This window comes from Akebia trifoliata, chromosome 12 (genome assembly GCF_017979445.1).
Source record: "Akebia trifoliata isolate Shusen 1 chromosome 12, ASM1797944v1, whole genome shotgun sequence".
Classification (NCBI taxonomy): domain Eukaryota; kingdom Viridiplantae; phylum Streptophyta; class Magnoliopsida; order Ranunculales; family Lardizabalaceae; genus Akebia; species Akebia trifoliata.
The window spans coordinates 3,964,893-3,986,807 of record NC_141386.1 but is presented as its reverse complement, the minus strand read 5'-3'; the positions used below and the strand labels follow the sequence as shown (position 1 = coordinate 3,986,807).

General features: G+C 33.0%; 1 protein-coding gene across 1 annotated transcript; it reads left to right on the top strand.

Annotated features, from left to right (window-relative positions):
* Nucleotides 1–4,352: 4,352 nt before the first annotated feature.
* Nucleotides 4,353–7,697, top strand: LOC147388686 (DUF1005 family protein (DUF1005)). Its single transcript, XM_086419421.1, has 2 exons — nt 4,353–5,098; nt 6,568–7,697. The coding sequence occupies exons 1-2, from the start codon at nt 4,506–4,508 to the stop codon at nt 7,223–7,225; spliced, it is 1,251 nt and encodes a 416-aa protein (XP_086275547.1). The 5' UTR covers nt 4,353–4,505; the 3' UTR covers nt 7,226–7,697.
* Nucleotides 7,698–21,915: the final 14,218 nt, after the last annotated feature.

Sequence of the window (21,915 nt, the reverse complement as noted above, 5' to 3'; positions counted from 1 at the left end):
TCTATAATTTTATGATGGGGCGTATGTGTGTGTGTGTGTGTGTGTGTGAGGGGGGGCATTAGACGTTCACGACTAAAAAAAAGGAGAGATTCTATTGCCACACCAACTTTTACTAAGAGCACCCCAATCCTTGTGATAACACTTAACAACAAAGCATTAACACATATTTTGGGGTGCTCTTATAAAAAGTTGGAGTGGTAATATAAGCTCTGAAAAAGATTATTGGTGAATTACCATTTCGTGAGCTGAAATGAGTTATTTACGATTCTGGCTAACTACTCATTTTAATTATCAAAATGTGAATGATCACATTTTCGTTAAAAAAAAAAATTCAGAACGATAATGAATTCGATGGTTTTAAAGTGCCTATTTCGCGAGTTTAAAATAACTATTTCCAATCAGTCACCTTAAACCCTCCAAATTTGTTATCGTTCACATTTTGGTAATTAAAATGAACAGTGAGCCGGAATCGTGAATTCGTCAAAAGTTGATCACTTTTTTGTAAATATCCCAAAGAGTATCTCAGTAGAATGTGATTTTGGAAAAATCACGTGTTTCTATCACGAGGTTGTAGATGAGGGTGTTTTGATCATTTAATGTAAGTCTCTCATGGAAGATTGAGTCAAGGGTTACATCAGCTTGAAAACACATTGAAGAATCTCTAATAATGCTAATATCCAATGGTCAAAATCACTGGTCCACCAAAAGGTAGATGGCAGTGAACAAGAAAAAGTGTGAAAATTGGGGATGATTTTATAATATTTTTTCTAAATTAAACTTTTGATACAGATGTCGGTATCAAAGTTGAAATGTGAGTTTGCGACTGAAGTTGTGTAACTTGGCCGTTAGACAAAGATTATGTTTGAACTTTAGATGTCATCATGGGCCCATTTGAAGGAAACAAAAATCCATGGCACAGCTCTTTTTGTTCCTTGGAAATGCCCTTTCACATCTTTTGGCCCACACACCCATAAATCATAATTTGATTAGTGGTATATAAAAGTAAATTAGAAATTATAGATGTAAAAAATCTCTAATGGACCTCAAGATTTGTAATTAATGTGCTTTTGATCTTGATTTTACCTCAATCCGAGATAAATTACTTCATCTTTTTCACTGATTTTCCCCCTTCTATAGATTTTTTTAAGGCATGATCACTCGCTACTCCTTCGATTCAAACCCCTTATCACACTAATAATCCCATAAATTTTTGTAATTGTCGACAATTCTTGATTATCAGAGTAATCCAAATTTCCATCCCAATCGTCAAAATAAGTCAAATGGTCGTGTCTAGCTCTAAATATATCTAATTGGAGGTCAAACTTAATATCTATCACTTAACTCTGAGGGCTAGTTTGGGGTTCTGATTGTTTTTTGTCTCGTATCTCAAGGTAACATGTGTATAAATCAATCATGAAAAATATATAAATTTTATTATTAAAAGTAAATCATTCAAGATAATTATTTATGCATCGTTACACAAAAAATTTGCCTATAAGATTAATGGATCAAAAAGTATTTCTTAAGACATTGCAGAGGATAACTTTGTGCTTCTAGCGACTTCTTACTTTCTGTGCGAAAAAAAATAAAAAATAAAAATAAAAATAAATAAATAAATAAATAATAATAATAATGTATGTGCCCTAATTAAAGATCAAAATCTTAATGCCCATTAATAATTTAATATGAGTATATGTTAAGGTAACCAATACGTCATGCTTGTTGATTTTCATATAATGATATTGTTGTAAACAATTGTACAAGTAGGGCAAATGTTTGTTGGCAATCATATGGAAAGTTAGGTGTGCAAGCCAGCCTGCTTACACTCTAATTAAGATTAGACTTTAAATGTGGAACCCACCAAGAGGACTAACCTAAGTAATTATTAAGGGCCCATATTCAATCATCCCATCAAGATCAGGAGCTTGATTCGATAGTTATTTGATGGGAATTTAGTTTGGTTAATTCAGATAATTTTTGTAAAAATAGTAATTATGATTTCGGACTTCTTCTGCAAAATCCATTGTTTTCAACCTCTCTAAGAATCCTGTCCTGATAAAATTCGAGAGATTCTATTGCCACACCAACTTTTGCTATCGTCACCCCAATTCATATGTAAATCATCAAAGAATTAGCACACATCTTGGGGTGGTGTTAGCAAAATTTGGTGTGGTGATAGAAGTTCTATAAAATTTTAAGTTTGATTGATAAAAATATTACCATATATGATAATTAATTGATAAATCATTAATTAACTCGTCAATTTAATTGGCTAGTCTTTTGTTTCGAGAATTTCACAAATTTTGTGACAAATTGGGAGAATTTTGTAACTATAAACATGCTGAATGATCGAACCCACATCAAAATTAGCTGTTATATTCAAAGAACATAATCATACAAAGTGGATAATCTACTTTGAAGCCAAGACACCTGTTGACAGGCTTGCTTCTATTCTTGATCAGGATAGGAGTGGTATGTGTTATCTGAGGTTGTAGCTGTTTTAACCCAGATAGTCTTAAAAAAAAAAAAAAAAATCAAAATATGAGTGATCCGAAATCCAAATTTAATCGGTTTGGGTCCTTGAAGTAGATCGAAATAAAAAAAATAGGTCGAATATGGATTGATGTCCCGGATCTGAGATATCTGAATTATTTTTTTGCTTTAAAAGTTATATTTTAAATTTTTTTTTAATTTCCCTTTTCAAAAGATTGAATTATCAAGACAAAAAATAGGTTTATCAATTGAGAAAAAGAAAAAGAAAAAAAAAAAAAAGAAGAAAAAAACACGAACTCAAATCCAATTGGTTCTTTTTTGAATAAACATCAAATGTGCGATTGAGATAAGAGGAAAACCACAAGAGTCTTACGTGTGAGTGAATATTTTCTATTAATTTATGGTAAAATCTTTGAATAATGATACCAGGGACTTGGGTTCAAATCCTGGCAACACTGAGATATTGAACTCATTAAAAACAAATTTACCAATAAAAAAAAATAGTTATAAAAATTCCCGAGAATAACTTCTCACCTCAAAAGTATGTTTGATGCCATGCAAAAGCACTAATTCAGAATCTATCGAACCAGTTTTAAACCATTTGATCAATAATACATAAAATTTATATCTATTTTGAATATCAAATTAGATTTGAGCCGTTTATCTAGACACGTCCCAATTGTTGTTGGATCCGGTTTAGATCCTATATATTGGTAAGATCAATCCAATAAGAACACCATCAATATCGGATTGGTCTCAATTGATCCGACCCGATCCATTGACAGTCCTAATATTAATGTCATGGGTACACATTGTCTGCCAACTTGTCAATCTGAATGTCTCGAAGCTGTTCTCCATCCAAGATCTGTGGGCCGACATCCATTGCCAGTCTAGATCAATGATATACTGTGGGCCTACATTCAAGTTATTACTATTTTTGGTTATGGACCTATAACTCTAAGATTTTTATTAATTTTAATTAAATGGGCCGTTATATCCCGCCGTCATAAACAAATTAATGATACATGAATGACACGTAAGCATTCGATGACTCGCGATATTTGCGCCGATTCGCTACACATCATGACAGCATGGATACAGCCCACTACAGCTGTGTTGGGACCACTGTGCCCCACTATGTGGGCCGTCCCGATAGAGAGAGTGAGCTATATATTCGCAACATCAATTTCTCGAGAAAAATTGATTTCTTCTTCAATCTCGTGCAAATTTATAAAATTACATTTTTTATTTATTTATGCCAAATAAAAGACTATTGAAAATAATACATGGGTAGTCAATATCTTATAATCTACTTGAAAGTAACATATTTTTAATAATAAATAAATAATAAACATAAAATTTTATAAAATAAATTATAAATTTATTCATAAAAAATATTAATATATATATATAAGAAAGAACTATAATTTTCCAACTCGAAAGTTATACTTGACCTGTACTCTATTAACGTGATAAATACACAAAAACATAGGTCTTTTTCTTAGTGTTACAAAAAAAAAGAAGTAAAATCATAAAATTAAATCACAAGTTATTTCAAATTGAACTAAATCAACCTAAAATCATCGATTTGGTTCAATTCTTGATTTGAACCATACTAAGTTGACTCCAAATATAAGTCCATTAATTAAAATCACCAATCAACTTATGATAATTTTTAATGAGAGAGATGGGGCAAATGTTTTTTTAATGGGGAAATTAAAAGAAATAAAAAAAGAAATTTTATTATGATATATCGCGGTAGAAAGATATTTTGGCGTTTTAAAACCCACCGAGTTTCCCGCGAAAAATCACCCACTAAGAAAACGTAGAGAGAGAGAGATATTAAAGATGGCCAACATTCCAGTCGTCCAACAAAGATAGATGTTTTCGAAGCTCTCTTGCTTTGCTTTAAACGTCTCTCTTCTTCTTCCTCTGCAAACCCCTTAACGACTTTCAATCCATCTTCTCTCACATAAAAATCGAAATTCAAACAGGGAGACTGAGAGAACGCCATGGATACATGCCCATTTGTTCGAGTCAAAGTTGAATCGCTCGCTCTCAAACTCCCACTCGCCACCAAACACGCAGGGTCGGGCGTCCACGATTCCACCACCCCATGTTTCTGCAAACTCCAACTCAAACATTTCTCTTCCCAAACTGCCCTTCTACCTCTATCTTCCACCTCTGGAGACTCCCCACCTGAGTCCACAACCTCCTCCGCCGGTTTCCACCTTGAGCCATCCGTCCTCAGTCGTTTCTCAGGTAAACCCACCACCCTCCAAGTCTCAGTCTACACGGGTCGTATGGGTCGCACGTGTGGGGTTAGCACGGGCAAACTTCTTGGCCGGGTTCGCGTGAACATCGATCTTGAGGGGACTGAGTCTCGAACGTGTGTTTACCAGAATGGGTGGATGAAACTTGGGAAGGAGTCGGATAAACCGTCGGCTCGACTTCACCTGTTGGTTCGAGCCGAACCGGACCCACGGTTCGTGTTTCAGTTCGGGGGGGAACCGGAATGCAGTCCTGTGGTTTTTCAGATACAGGGGAATATAAGACAGCCGGTTTTCAGTTGCAAGTTCAGCGCTGATCGGAATTCGAGATCCCGGTGAGTTTTCATCTCACTTCCGGCGCATTTTAATATTTTCCTTCTAAAAGTTCTAACTTGCGCTAGGGTGGGGGGGGGGGGGGTGGTGGTGGTTAGAGATGGAAGGAAACATCTTCTATGCAAAATTCCAAATTCCTTCCTTTAATCGTGATTTTGCTAACTTGCGCTGTTTCATGGGGTGCGTACTTTAGCTTTTTATTCGTAGTAATTCTAACTAACGCGGATGGTGCCAATGATCTTGTCGTCAACTCTGATTTCTGTTAAATTGTTGATTGTGAAGTATTTCTCTTCAGTGTCATTGAGAGGAACTCAAATATTCTAAATTGGGTGTTTTCTTACAAAGATTAGTGTCGAAACCATTTTAGGGAATTTGATAGTGTACTTTTGAATAATAGCACATGTCAACAAACTTGACAAAATTTTGATCTTCCCCATGAAGGACTAGAAACGAAACATGTCTAAGAGCATAATTGAAACCCTCTAATGGTGATCCCTTCAACCTCGGCTACAATCTCATAAGATTACGATCCCAAAGAGATAAGGTACAAGGGCTACCTTGGGACTCGGAAATAAGGGGGCCCAAGTGAAAACCACCACAAAGTGGGCGACCACTGATGATTTTGGCGTTATAGACCACAATTAATATCTCATTAATGTATCAAGTGTTTAATGTCAGCCTCGTGCGCTTGTGAGCGGCCACATGTGCCAATTTGTATCCAAATATCACACTTTAGCTTGATATAGATGGTTTATTTCTTGCCTTGAGTAGATCTTCAAGAATTTCCCATCTCAAATTTCAAGTCAAGACCTTCTTCCTTGTTTAACTAGATGATTTCCCAAACAGGTTTTCTAAGGAAATATTTAAAGAAAAACTTATTATTAATTCTATTTGCATTTTAAATTTGGTCAAATGGAGAAACTCAAACAAATTAATAGATCTTCCTCACTTCCAAACCTACCTCATATACTCCCATGTGCATTTGTTTCGTTGCATTGGTTGTGGGCATTTGTTTTTCTTTCCAAACTTGGTGGTTGTGTGGTTGTTTAACCTCTCTCTCTGTTTCAATCATTTTTTTCGTCTCATTTATTAAGAGAGCTGTTATTGGCACCCCAACCCGTATTAGAATTTAATAAAATAAGTGAATGGTTGAGAATAAGTAAAAGTTGGGGTACCAACAGAAGTTCTCTTGTTTTTTTGGGTTTAGGATTTTATATGAGCCTAATCATAATGGTAATCAACTACTGAAATTGTTTTAATGAGTGTTATAATGTTTTGTAATGTTGAGATTAAAATTTAAGTCAAACCTTTGTAATGTTAGAAGAATGTGTTTTATCTTCAATTGGGTTGTGGTAAATAATTGAAGTAAACGTTGGGGTGCCAATAACAGCTATTTTTATTAATAACTCTATTTTATTTGTATTGGTGGTGTTTGTTTTGATGTTTGTCTCTTGATCTTATATAATATCAGGTCTATTCAAATAGATCCCTCAAACAACACTAGAGGTTGGATGAATTCCTTTGCAAGTGATCGAGAACGTTCAGGAAGAGAACGTAAGGGGTGGATGATCATGATTTACGATCTCTCCGGCTCACCTGTAGCCGCCGCATCCATGATCACTCCATTTGTCCCCTCCCCAGGCTCGGATCGCGTGTCTCGCTCAAACCCAGGCGCATGGCTCATCCTCCGCCCTCATGGGTTCTGTGTCAGTAGTTGGAAGCCATGGGGTCGGCTTGAAGCATGGAGAGAAAGGGGTCCCATAGATGGACTTGGCTACAAGTTTGAGCTCGTATCTGATGCGGGACCCAACCGAGGAATTTCCATAGCCGAAGCTACCATGAGTATTCGAAAAGGTGGGATATTTAGTATCGACACTAGCATTGTTGGAGAGACGACGAACCCATGGCCTTCTATTAGGGGATTCGTAATGGGTTCAACCGTCGAAGGTGAAGGTAAGGTGAGTAAGCCCGTGGTTCAAGTGGGTGTACAACATGTGAAGTGCATGGCCGATGCTGCACTCTTTATTGCACTTTCAGCTGCTATCGACCTTAGCATGGATGCGTGTCGGCTTTTTTCTCATAAATTGAGAAAAGAGCTTTGCCATGATCAACCAGATTACCTCTCATAGAATCTTACCATAAACCTCTTCTAATGCAGTGATGATGAGTGGGTTCTTAATCTTCTCTTCGGTTCAGAACTATTTGTTGAGTATAGGAGAGGTTTGCATTTTCTTTCTTTTTTTTTCTCCTCAATTCTTTTTTCTTGATTCTTTTTTCCAGATTTTAATCTCCTAATACCTTTTTTTGGAGGGTGGGTGGCATCTTGATTGGTTTGTGAGGTTGACCCTGATTGATTATTTGTGGTTTTGGTCTACAAAATCATTAAAAAAATCTACTTTTTTTTTGTGGGTTTCTTCAGTTAGTTTGGGGTTTGGTACATGAAACAGAGATGGGATCTACTTAATCATAGAGAGAAATGTTTTTAGTTTATAGCTTCATACAGATTGAAACTGTACATACAGCAAAGAGAGTTGTTTGATCTTTTATTTATTTATTTAATTGTTCTTTGCTTGAGATTGAAGTTTCCAGCTTTTGGTTGAATGAGTACAAATGTTTGATGAGTTTACATTGTTCCATCACCCCCCCCCATCTACAACTATTATTATTAGAGCTTTGCCATATCTTTGGATCTGGATTGGGGATTTGGGTTCTTAATAGGATTCAATTTTATTGACTATTCTGATCCAATAAAATGTGAGAAATTATATATATATATATAGTGTCGGGTTCTTACGATCCCTATTACGACTCACATTAAGAACCCTATTACGACACACCGTTTTGTCTTATATGGGCAAAAATGTTTGGAATGGGCTGATTTTTTGTGATGATGATCTCTACGGTGAGGAGATCATCCTTGCCAAAAATCAGCTCATTATGAAACTTCTAGCCCCATGTTTACAAGTTGAAAAATTTTAGACCGTCCAATTTTTGTAAATCAATTTTGATGGGGTTAGAAGTTTTGGAATGAGCTGATTTTTTGTGAGGATGATCTCTGTGATGAGGGGATCATCCCGGCAAAAAATCATCCCATTCCAAAACTTCTAACCCCATCAAAAATAGTTTACAAAAAATGGACGGTCCACGATTTTTCAACTTGTAAACATGGTTTAGAAGTTTTGGAATGGGCTGATGTTTTGAAAAATGTTTTGCCAAAAAGTTAGCCATTGAACGTGACCCATATATATATATATTAAATATACATAGTCTATGTATATATTTGATTGGATCGTTATCAGATTGGATTTGGATCCTAATATTGAAATCGTATTTAAAAAAAACAAATCTTTTTGGATCCGGTCCTTATCGAATCGATCCTAGGTTGACCTTGAACCGAGCAGGATCCAATCCACAGCTCTAGTAACTATCTAATCTTTGGTTGCAAATTCAAGTTTGTAACTTTTTTCTGTGATGCAAAATCATCACCATCATGGAAGCCTTATACCAAAAGCTTTATTCTATGTAAAAATCAGATCTACTGATAATTTAATTGTGATCTTCTCTCTCACTTATTCAAGATATTTTCCCTTTGTTGTGATCTGTTTTGGGAAATTTTTTGATTTCCCTATTTTAGGTTAGAGTCGGGGTGGAGTGACCTCAAGCCGGAATCTCATATCGCACTTATTGACGTGAAAGTGGATAGGAATCATAGATGCTTTTTCACTCGTATCTCGATGAGAAGCATTTATGGTTCCCATACACATTCACGTCAAGAAGTGTGATATGAGGTTACAGCCTGAGATCACTTCAGCATTATTCTTTAGTTTTTAGTTAAACAAACTTACAAACTCAATGGTAATTTCAGACTGATAAGTGGTTAATGCCCGTAAGTTGTGAGTTCAATACCTCTTAATTTCTCATGAGCCGCTTGCGAGGGCGCACCCTCACTTACCATGTGCGGGTGTTGCACATGCCCGTGGACTATTCCTTAGACAAGACCATAGTCTATGAATTGAGTAAGGCCCAGATACGGCCCGGTCCCCTGGCACTATAAGATCCAGGTCCAGCTTCGCGGATAAGTGATCTGTTGTACATTTGTACCCATTAGATTGTAAGCCTGGCTGGACCAAGCCTCATTTTAAGGCCTGACATATAGGCCTCTTATATAGCCTTGAACTTGTAACAAATTAGGCTTTTTAAAGTCTATTGGGGCCGTTATATATAATTCCTATTTTCACTATGTTGGAAATTAGGGAAATAGTTTTTCTAATAATTTCCTGTGATTTCCAATTAATATTTTTCTGAAAAAGCAAGAATAAAATTTCTGCTTTAAACAAACGATCAACAAATAGTCTTAGTTAGATTGAGACCACCAAAAAGATCTGTCGTTGATAATATTTGGAATAAGGTGTTAATGATGATGACGATGGAGTACAAATATTAGGAATGGAGTATTTATAATTGGAGGGAAAATGTTGTCAAGAAAATCAAATTCTGACAAAGATATGTTCTGAGAAAATGATTTCTGTTATAAAATGTCTGTAGTTGTCTGAGTGCACCTAAGAAAATGTCAACAAGAGAGTTTCTTCTTTATATCAACCCAATCAGGGTGTTGTAATTCCATTTTTCATATTGGAACTATACATCCCAACTCCAATACATTAGAGAGCTGCTATTGGCAACCCAAATTTTACTTATTACACCCCAATCTCTTAAATTATTTATCACACCCCAATTAACACACTGTTCAAACATTACAAAGGTTGATTCAAATTATAATCTCACATTACACAAAACATTATAACACTCATTCAAACAACTTCTGAAATTTTTTTTTTTTTTGAACAATTACGATTAGGCTCATATAAAATCTTAAACCCAAAAATAGAAATCTAGCAAAAAATAAAATGAAAAAGAGAGAGCTTCTATTGGCACCCCAGCTTTTACTTATTCTCAGCCATACGCTTATTTTCTTCATTGGGGGTGTAATAAGTAAAAGTTGGGGTGCCAATAGCAGCTCTCATGCATACATAATAGAAGATTAAGAGGTAGAGTTTAAATTGAAAAGTAAACAAGTAAATAACTCTTGTTGTAGAATCCAGAGAAAGAGGGGTCATGTTGTGAAGTTCTCTCTCCCACTACACAATTCTTCCTGCAACATCTTTAGGGGACCAAATCTATAATACAAGGGAACCCATAAAATTACAAACAATCTGATCTTAAAAAGAATCCAAAATCTTCCATAAAGTGAGAGAAACGAATATCAACCTTTTAGGTTGAACAACACATGTCACAACCCTTTTTCTATATGTATATTATGTGGAAATAAACGGTCCTCCACCTTCTACTCCAAGATTTATTTTCTTATAAAAATTAATAATACTTGGTACATTAGTTACCTAATAGGTAGGGCTGTCCATGGATCATATAATACCAAAATCTGATTTGTTCCGATTTGGTAACTATGGATCGGATCTTATAAAAATCCGGCTTGATAATTATCTGATCAATCCAAATTTGAATCGACTTGATTCACCCTTCTTCCTTGATTCTAGACTCACCTTGGACTCTCTCTCTCTCTCTATCGTTGGAACAGTTAGGGCTTGTAGTGATTGATGGATATCACTTTCTAAAACAATACCCTTCACAATTCAATATTCTTATTGCTTTTTACAATGAACCATAATGGGGTGTCGTCCTTTCTTAAATAGATTAGAGTTGAGGGCCTAGAGTTTCTTTATTAGTAGGATTCCTATCTATTAACGTTTCCTATTAAAATTCAATGAGGATCTTCTTAAAATTCCAATGGTCCATCCAAAGTCATGGTCTAACAAATATTGGATTAAGTTTGGACTTAAAATTATGAATTTGATTTGGTCCTGGTTAAATAAATTTCTTATCGATTCGATACAAATTTGATATACCAATACAATTTGAGATTGATCCATGGACAACCTTAATGTTGTGGCTAGATCCCAAGCCACAAACGGAAATCGGTTATCGAAATTAATTCCTTCTAACAACAAATGAATCAATTTCGACAACCAAATCCCAAGAATGTGTTGTAAATCAAAAACAAAAAAATAAGAAAAAAAATAGGGAAATGAAAACAACACAAAATATACATGGTTCACCCACAATGGGGTACATCCACGGGCAAGTTAGTAAGTAGAAATTCACTATTCAATGAAGAAATTACAAGAACGAAGGTTTATACTTACCTCAAATACTCTGATGAAGCCCACAAAATCTCTACACCCAACTCTATTAAGAACCAAACACGAAATCTTGTCCCACTCATGTTGTCACAAATCCGTGATCTCACTCAAATAACCTTGAGTTTCTAGATTTTTATAAGAGAAAATAATACTCACATAGAGACTCAATGCTTCCTCACACTCTCTAACAAAGAGAAAAATCCTTTTAGAGAATCCCCCTTTCATGGACCATAACTATCATATAGAAATCCCTTTTGTTTTTCATAAGCTAATGAAAGGACATTACCCAAAATACCTTACATAAGTAAAAAAACTCATCAACCTGTAAAAACAAAAGAATGTGGCGCTTTTATATTATCAAACTCCAACAATCTTAACCTTGATAGAAAATCACCTACATGCCATGGGCAAACCACAAAACTCACATTAACTTAAAACCTAGAGAAGTCAAGATCTTCTCCAACTTTTCTATTTGAACCATCTTCGTTAGCATATCGGCTAAGTTCCCCTTGGTTCCCACCTTTATCAACCTCCCCATGTTTTCTTCACTCATGTGGTCCAACTTCCGATGTCATAACTCAGAGCTGAATTGGAAAGTATCATTTTTTTTTTTTACCATAGTTGCATCTTCAACTACCATTTCTCTAACTAACTTGTATAAATTGCCAACTTAGACACCTTTCATGACAACCAATACTCCTTTAGTAATCTTGAGAACTCCACCTTGCCAGGTGAATTTGTAGCAACTTGAGTCTAATTTTGAAAGACAAATCAAATTCTTCTTCAAGTTCGGCACATGCACTATATGAAAATCGGAAAATTCTACAAGATAATTCGATAGGCCAAGGCCCATGAATTTTAGAAATCAAAATTTGACGGCATAGGGCCATTGTAACTTGTGATATTCCCTAGATTCGATGGCTTAGAGTCATTGAATTCCTCCCATCTTCCATTAATTTGACGATTTTGACTCGACGAAAAAAAAATTGACAATGAAAATTTTGACGCCATAGTCCTTCAAATTTGGCGACCTTGGACCGTTGAATATTAAATTTTTTCACGTTGTGATGTCTAACACCTTTTAGTGTTCTTACTATTCCATCAAACATTCTTAATCTTACTATGCCAATTCCAACCTTTTTTCTAGTTGAGTTGTTCCCATCAAAACTAAATCACCTTCATAGGATTCATATGAACTAAACCAAGACCAATGGGGGCAGATGACTAACACTACTATCAAGAATCCAATTTTGATAATAAAAAAAATAGGATTTTCTTGAGCCATGAACATTTCATCTTCCATAAATCCGAATGTAGACTCTTCAACTTAATTGACTTTTTTTTTTTTTTTGGCACATTGTTTCTCATTACTCATATCTTTGCTTGAGTTTGAATCTTTATTCGATCTCTTTCTTTTTCAACAATCTTTTTTTTTTTCATGTGTCCTTTTTATGAAAATACTAACTACTTTACTAGTCAAAGAGACCTTTTGATTTTGATCGATGTTTGGATTTGTTCTTTGAAAAATCATTTGATGAACTATCCTGCTCACTTGATTGATCTCTCGAGCTTCCAAAGGATGCATTCCTTCGAAGCTCATTGATAAGTAACACACTATATACTATATCCAAGTCAAGAGCATCTTCTTTGGTAAACCTCAAAATAGTGACCAATTTGTCATAAGACTCCGACAATATACTTAAAAAAGTCATTGCCTTGTCCTCCGTTTTCATTCTTACATCAATAATTTCAAGTTGACAAATAATATTGTTGAACTCATTTAAGTACTTCGAGATCTTTGTGCCTTTTTTCATTCTTATGGAACACAATTTTTTGAAAATTCGATTTGTTAGACATTTGATTTGATACAAACTTTGTAATTTCACCCACAAGTCTTTTATCTTTTTCTTCTAACAAATATTGAATAATATTTCATTCTCTAAACACAAACAAATGGTTGCTTGTACCTTCAAATCAAGTTCTTGCCAATCATTTTCACTTATTATTTCCATTTTCTTGTCTTTTTCATACAAAGCTTTGTGTTGCCCTTGTTGAATTAACAAGTCATATTTTCATTTTCCATAATTCAAAATCCTTTTTTCCTATCAAAATTTTCCACCTCAAATTGAATGCCCATCATCTTTGTTACAAGCAATTTATCAAACACCTTGCACACACAACACTAATTCTCTGATACCATTTGTTGTGGCTAGATCCCAATCCACATATGAAAATCAATTATCAAAATTAATCAATTCTAACAACAAATGAATCAATTTCAACAACCAAACCTCAAAAATATGTTGCAAAGCAAAAAATAAGAAATAATAAAGAAAGTAGTCAAAGGAACACAATCACTACATAAAATATACGTGGTTCACCCATAATGAGATTACATCCATGGGCAAGCTGACAAGTAGAAACCTATTATTCAAAATATAAATTACAAGAATGAAGGTTTATACTTACTTCCAATACTCCGGTGAAATCCACTATGTATTTACATCAAACTCTAGTAACAACCAAGCAAGATATCTCGATCCCACTCCCATTGTCACATACCCGTAATAACGATGTGAAGATCTCACTCATATAACCTTGAGCTTCTAAGTTTTTACAAAAGAAGAAAAATACCTACATAAAACCTCAATGCTTTCCCATATTCACTAACAAAGAGAAAAACCCATTTTAGATAAACTCCTTTTTATGAACCATAACTATCATTTAGGAATCCCTTTTGATTCTCATAAGCTAATGAAAGGATATACCAAAAAGAATAATGATTTTTGACGCGCCCCTCTAACAATCGCTCTCACACACCCCATGACATGGCATGTGCTAGAACCATAGATTCTTTCCCTTGGGATACACAACTGGACATATTTTATGGGGATGTATATTTATGTATCTTGAGGGAAAAAATATATGGTTCTAGCCCATGTCACGTCAAGGGGTATATGGGGTGTGTGTCAGAAGGGTGTTAGAAAATCACAACTCTACCCGAAAAATCTCACAAAAATGAAATAACCCATCAACCTTTAAAAACTAAAGAATGTGATGATTTTATATCACCAAACCCAACAATTAAGTATAGTGCACAACCAATTATGCATGTATTTTTTTTTTTTAATTTGCTAAGCATGTGATAATACCGCTTACATTTAGCTTATTTATTTATTTTTGCTTGGTGGGTTAGTGATTAGCATAAGAAGGGGTTCATGAGGTTTGAACTTAAGACTTTGGGAACAATTTCCACAAGGTCTTACCACTTAGCTAAGTAGTCCTTCTTCAGTTACCTTTTGCTATTTGAGTAAAAGCTACGGAAAAGCTTCATATCTTAATGTTAGAATTCTTCATCACAGTCTTGTCATTCTTAAGACTTTCTATATACATTGAAAAATCCTAAGGTTCTTGCATGATCCTATGCAATGGAGTTGTAGAGGACATAATTATATGAATTTTTTTAAAAAGTTATTTTTCACCGTTGAATTTTATTTTTAAATTTGAGTACAAGGTTGTAACGCCATGCAATTTTATTATCAAAAAATTAAGTCAACTATATTAACCTATTTTTCTATTAAGTTTAAAAAAATATATATTAAAAATAAATCATGACATTGTCGAGCTAAAATAAAGATTTGTTAGAAGGAGAATTTGACAAATGAAAATTTTGATAAACCTTACCATGATTATGATCAAAGAATTAAAATATTTAGTCAAAAAAGATAAAACTCAAAATTTTATAGAAAGTTCTTTTGATCAAATGGACATTATCATTGAGTTTAAAAGTATCAAAAAATATAGTTTAGACTGTAAGCATGCTTAAATTCAATTTTAATATAATAAGTTATGAAAATATTAATTTTATAAAGAAAACTTAAGGCGTAAGGAGTATTTTGATCAATACAAAAAATCGATGAGGAATTTCAAAAATTCGATATACACAATTTGAATTGGTCTAATGTAACAAATAACATAACATATATATATATATATATATATATATATATATATATATATATATATATATATATATATATATATATATATATATATATATATATATATATAATATTTAATTATTATTTTGATAAAATTGAGTTTAATTATAATTATTTATATAAGAGGGAATACATTTGAAATTATTGAAGTGTTAATGTGTTAATAGATTAGATATCCAGGTGTATTTCTTTTATATATTATAATATAATATATTTTATTATTATATATCATAAAATAAGCTGATATTCATTCATATTGCAAGAGAAAAACAGAAATAGAGACGAGTGGATTTTGATAATGGGTTCGTGTACGTTACATTCGATTTAGATTTAAACATGTTTTGAATGTAACTTAAGATATGATAGTAAAGAACAAAATATTCTACAACATTGATATCTATTTAGTAATCGGATTATTTTATTGAATTATCAAGAAAATTAGTTAGAAAAATCATTTTAATGTTGTAAGGACGTGTAAAACCCAACTGCAAAGGTAGGAAACTCATAATTTCAAATTCGTAGTATAATTTTCAATGAAATTTATTTTATTTTAATTTTGATAGTTAATTTCAAATTTATTATGATTTAAATTTAAAATTCATATATCGAATTGTAAAAAACTTTATTTTATATATTTTCTCAGATATTTTAAAATTGTGAAATAAAAATAAATGAATTTGGGTGAATATAACCAAAAAATCATTTTGTTTAACAAATTGATTTTCATAGTAATTTTCGTATTGTGCTCATTTTAAAAACGGTTAAGATGCATTGTTTTGAAAGTGTATTTTCATTGAGTGATAATTTATAAACAAAATAAAATGTTTAAGTTTAAATTTGAAATCGAAAATAAAAGTCTTGATTATTTAGAATTGAGAATGAGATTCTCGATTGGTTAGAATCAAGAATGAAATTTTCAGTTGTATGTGCTTATATTGATAAATTTTCAGGTTTAAAGTGCTTTAGAGCACTGTGTAATAAAACATGAGATGCAATTAAGATTGTAACCGTAAGACGGTGTATCTACATGATTATTACTTTCGATATACTACAATATGTTTATAATTCTAGAATACTTGAGAATGTCATCATACTTGTAAATTTATTTTAAATAAATTTTAAAAAATATAAATATTATTTTTGTTATCCATTAAAGGGATAATGAATGCTTATAAGATTAATCAGTAGCTCTTTTTTAAAGTAATAAATTAATTCGGAATAATTGGAATTTGATATTCTATCTGGTAGTATGATACCACTTGAGAATATCATTTTACCAATTATTCAAAAAATTCTTATCTTATCTTTATTGAAAAATAATAAATTGTATTGTAAAGATGATTTGTAAATTACTGGCTTAATTGAAGACATATGCATACCACAAAGGTGCGATGAAGTTGACTTATCAAATGATTATTTATAGTTTATAGTAGTCAAACGATTGATCTCCGTTAGGGATCAACAATCAATCTGAGCTGAAAAACATGGTTAAAAAATTATGATAAATTTTAAGACCGATCATAAAATTAAGAACTAATAGTGAGTTCTACACTAGTTAAGTACCGGAGCATCGATATACAGATTGATACTTTTATATCGATCATGTACCTTGTTATTCTTATCAAATACATTACCAAGATTTATATTTTTATGTATATTTTTTTTTTGTTTTATTATGAGATAGAAATATTTCGTTATTTTTTATATTAAAGATTAACATATTTCGAGTGTTATTCATTTTTATTTACTTATTTAAATACCTACATTATTTGTAATAGATTAACTTGTTTATTCATTCATGTTAGAATTATTAATTTGAAATGTGAATTTACTATTGAATAACTTCCCTATTATTCACCTTACCAACAAAACATTTCAGATATCTCAACTATTGAGATATTTATTTTTGATAAGGAATATTATTTAAAGGGATTACAAGATCAGGATGATGCACACTATTTCTGTTACATGTAAGTCAAAATTAATGTTTAATGAAACTATTTTTGTATATTTTTAGATTTCTTTATATATATTAACATTATGTGTGTTGTATTTATATATATATATATATATAGGGAGCGGTTCAGCGGCCCTAAAGTTTGACAAGTTCAGTGCCAAGTTTTTATGGTCGTGCGATCGTAACAGATCCAACGGTTCGCTGCTGTTTTACGGTTTTAAAAGAAAAATCCGTTTAATTAAAACTGACTCCCTCAAATTTTAGTTTTTTTTGTGTTTAAATCCCTAAACATTAAACAAACCCCTCTTCTCTTCTTCTCTTCGAAGGCTGCTGTAACCTAAACCCATCTTCTCTACAGCTCTCTCTCTTTCTCTCTCTCTCTCTCTCTCTCTCTCTCTCTCTCTCTCTACAGCTCGAAAGACCTCTCTCCTCTCTCTCTCTCTCTCAAGATCTGGTTTGAACGAGTTCCTTGTGGAGAGCCAAGTCGCCGTCGCCGTTGCCAATCAATCTCTCTCAACCCTCTCTCGCCGTCGTCGTCGCAAATATCTCTCAAGTTCGATTGAAAAGGTAATTCTTTCACTCACGAAAATCGATTGGTTTATTAATTTTTAATTTTTTGTAGTTGTTGAACTTGAAACTTAAATGATTTGGGTTTTTTTTTTTTTTTTTGAAACTTAAACGAGTTGTTCGAGTGGCATATAATTTTCTCGATTGTTAGGAATATAGTTGGGTTTTTTTTTCGTTGAATGAGTTCTTGTCCAGTGGCTGTACCTGTAAACTGTTGATGCCGCAGCTTTGAAAACTTGATGGTGAGTTCGTTGTAACATGGAAGGTAAGATGTAGGGAAAATTTTAACATCTTTAAACAAATATAAAATCAAAAATAAAAAACAAAGAAAAGAAGATAGGCTCAAGTGTGGGCCAAAAATGCCAACTTATGAATTAGAAATGAACGAATTTGAAAAATAATTTTGGGTATAAATTCTTTATGAATTACCCATATTATAAAAACAAAAATGTCAATCGAATTTGAAAAATAATTTTGGGTATAAATTCTTTATAATTTCAGTCTTGTTAGATGTCGAAGTTAGACTTAGAATGATGGCGTGATTTTTTGTGGAGATAGTTCCTTGTGGAGAGCCAAGTCGTTTGATAAGAGAATTTTGTGATACTTTTTAGTGTTTTTTAACTAAAATTTTGGATTTTTTAATTGAGAACGAGGTTAGGGTTCTATCTTGATGGTTTAGTTCTTTAAATACTCCAACTGTATTTTCAATCAATCTGTGGTGGCTGATGTGCTATAACACTTGCAAAGTAAACACGAGCATATTATTTAGGGCATATAGTTCTGTCCTGTTTTTGTTAGCTGATCTACTCTTTTCCATGAAGAAACAGAAACCCCTAATTTCTAAATGTGTCTTCAAATTAATTGAGACTCTTATATGGCGTGATGAGTTTTTGAGTCAAATTTGTAAATCCAAAAGAAAAAATAAGATGAACCCATTGAAGCTCTCTCTCTCTCTCTCTCTCTCTCTCTTTCTCTCTCTCAAAATGTTAGATATAATACGTGTAAATTAATTAAGAATCAAATAAGGCGTGATGAGTTTCAGAGTCACAACTGTTTGATCCAATAGAAAAAATAAGATTAACATTAAAGTTCCCTCACTGATCCAAAGGAAAAAATATATATATGAAACATAATAAACTTAACACATTGACAGAAACAGAAAGTTAGAAACTAAATAAAAATTAAAAATATACACTTTTAATACTAAATGAAAAATTAAAAATATACACTTTTCAATGAAGAAACAGAAACCCCTCATCTCTTAATATGTCTCTAAATCCAACCTCTCTAAAGCTTTTTAGAACAATAAAAAAAAAATTCCATTTTTTGGTGAAGAAACAGAGACCCTTTGCCCCTCTCACAACTTAAATCAGATTTCATCTACTGCAAGACCCTCTGCTTGTAATTTACCAAGAAGGGTATCGGCCAATTCATTAATAATGATAACATCGGCCCAAATCGATTTGGCGAGATTTTCGTTTAGAGCTGCAGTAGTGAAATCAGAGCTTCCCTTCATATTTCAAATTCTAGTACACGTTTTACATCAATAACTCTTTTCTTAATTGCTACAATTCTTTCAAAGGAGAACCGTTTGTTTTTTCTCAGATGTGAGCAGGTAATCAATCACCTACCATTTCAAGTCTTGTTTATATGCATTCACACGTATTTTTCGACAAGATAGTGTGCACTTGATATTTCGATTTCACGACCTATGTATGTTTGGCATTGAGCATTATTCACTTGGTGAGCATTATTTGATACGATGATATCTTGATGTCAAACAAGTTCATCGCCACCGGTTGTCACATTGTATTTAACAAGGACATAGATACTTGTGTTGTTGCCACATTGAGATAATAAGAAGGAAAATCGATTGTTTTGTTTTGTTTGTTGATTGTAGAACTTGAAAGATAATGTGGATTGATTTATCAAATCAATTCTCGCAATTCCTTCAACTCATTTGATTGCTTCCAAGCTTCTTGTATTATGGTTACTAATCATATCTGCTTAGATTCTTTCTATGTATTATCATTTATGCTCCAATTGGATTTTGCTAGATTTTATTTATTTAAGTTTCAATTTTATTTATTTGATTAGTCATTTATTTAAAATATTATATTTTTTACAGGTATTTAGGATGACAAAGTTTTATGTCGTTTTTGTTGGAAGTAGACCAGGGATTTACACAACGTGAGAAGAATGTCACAAGTATACAAATGGATATAGGGGTAATTGTTTTAAAGCGTTTGCGACATTTGAAGAAGCCGAGAGGCATTTTTTGACTTACAATCGACTTCACTATGGAAACCCAACACAATTACCTGAAGAAAGTCAAGGGCAAAAGAAGAATTCACAAATTCTTGAAGAAAGTCAAGGGCCAACAAAGAGATCGCATAACTGCGAATGTCCGTTGTTTTATATAATTTTTCTTTTTATTGTGTTTATGGTTGTGTTAATGATGTATAAATTTATCAAATAGAAGTTTATCTGATGTATAAATTTGGACTTGTAAACGTTTGAGCGACTACTTAATTTATTTTTGTGATATTTTTATTTCTCATATTATTGATTGTAGCATTTTATTTAGGATGTATCCAATAAATTGTTCCATGGCAGTCCATGTATTAGTTAGGAATTGGGATCCATTGACTGATAAAGAATGACCCACGAGTACGCAAATGCTTGATCTTGACCGTGAGAATACAATAGTTTGATTTTGTATTTAAAAGGTTGGGATTATGTGTTTTTTCCACGAGTCATTCTTTACGAGACACCTAATCATGACACTTTAATTAATACTGTATAGGTTATCTAATTTTGGACAAGATTTATGTATGGACTTCATGAATTTGTGGGACAAGGTCTGCATGCTTGGCAAATATCAGATTAATATGTTGAGTTGCAATATGAAATACCATATGTACCCAGACAAGGTCCACTGGTATACAAGTATTATTACTGAAGTGACAAAATAAAATGGTTACAACTTATGAAAGTTGCAGTGTCAAGGAATATGTTACAATAAAGATTGGGGTGGAAGGAAAAAATATAACATTGTTAACTTGATTCGAAACAAGTGTGGGTGAAAAGAGGGCTTTTTGCCATCATAGTTCGTTTAAGTCAACTCTAAAGGAAACCCAGATTCGTTAGCACCTTGAGCAGTGTTTTACGACCCCATTGGATGTCCTTTTGCAAGACATCATCATCATCATCAACTGTTTTGTAATCAGTCTGTGCTTGCTCTTGAGTGAAAGGAGGTTTTCCTTTAGGTTCTTCCTTGGTGGGCTCATCATGGAATGTCATCACAATTGTTTCTTCCTGATCTAGGTTCCTACCTTGTTCTTGCTTGTTTTTCTGATTTTCATACGGTTATCAAAAAAAAAAAATGAAACAATGTCAGGGATTTATGCTAATGGAACCAGTGGAATGCATCATGTCAAGGATGCATTAGTTATTGAAGCACAATTACAAATTAGAGTGCTTATGAACTGCCAAGCTTTTTTGTTTCTTTTGTTAGATACACTGCAGCTCATTGTGATAACATGTTTGGCATGTTAGTTAATTACCACAAAAAAGAAAAAAAAAACCCATCTTCTCCTGATACTTCAACTTCTAATTCAAGTACTCCAAGATGGACATGACTTCTTGGATGTAATGTAATACCACGTTATTATCATTAAGCAAATGAAAGAGATTGTAACGTTGCCATATTTCATCTCATACTCCTCCCATTTCTAAGAAAATTAATTTTCAACATTTGAACTACAATCAACACATTTTTATTGATGGTGGGAAGGGGTACATTACAAACTGTGTAAATTCCTAACCAGTAAGGACAAATAAAAACAGAAGTTGAGCATGCCAAGGAAAATGAAAAAAAAAAAAAAGTTCAAAAAGTTAGAAAACAGAAACACGTCTCATCAAACAGTTACCTCTGGTGATTTGTGTTCTTCATCTTCAACAACTCCATTCGAGGAATCAACAACATTGCCATTCTCACCATCATTAGGGACAACTTCTCCAGTAGTTCGTGGTGAAAATGGAGACAAACAAGGTATCAGAACAGGTTCCCCTTC

Coding starts and splice junctions, on each gene's coding strand:
- LOC147388686 (XM_086419421.1), top strand. CDS start 4,506: ATGGATACATGCCCATTTGTTCGAGTCAAAGTTGAATCGCTCGCTCTC. Junction 5,099..6,567: donor GATCGGAATTCGAGATCCCG/GTGAGTTTTCAT, acceptor ATATAATATCAG/GTCTATTCAAATAGATCCCT.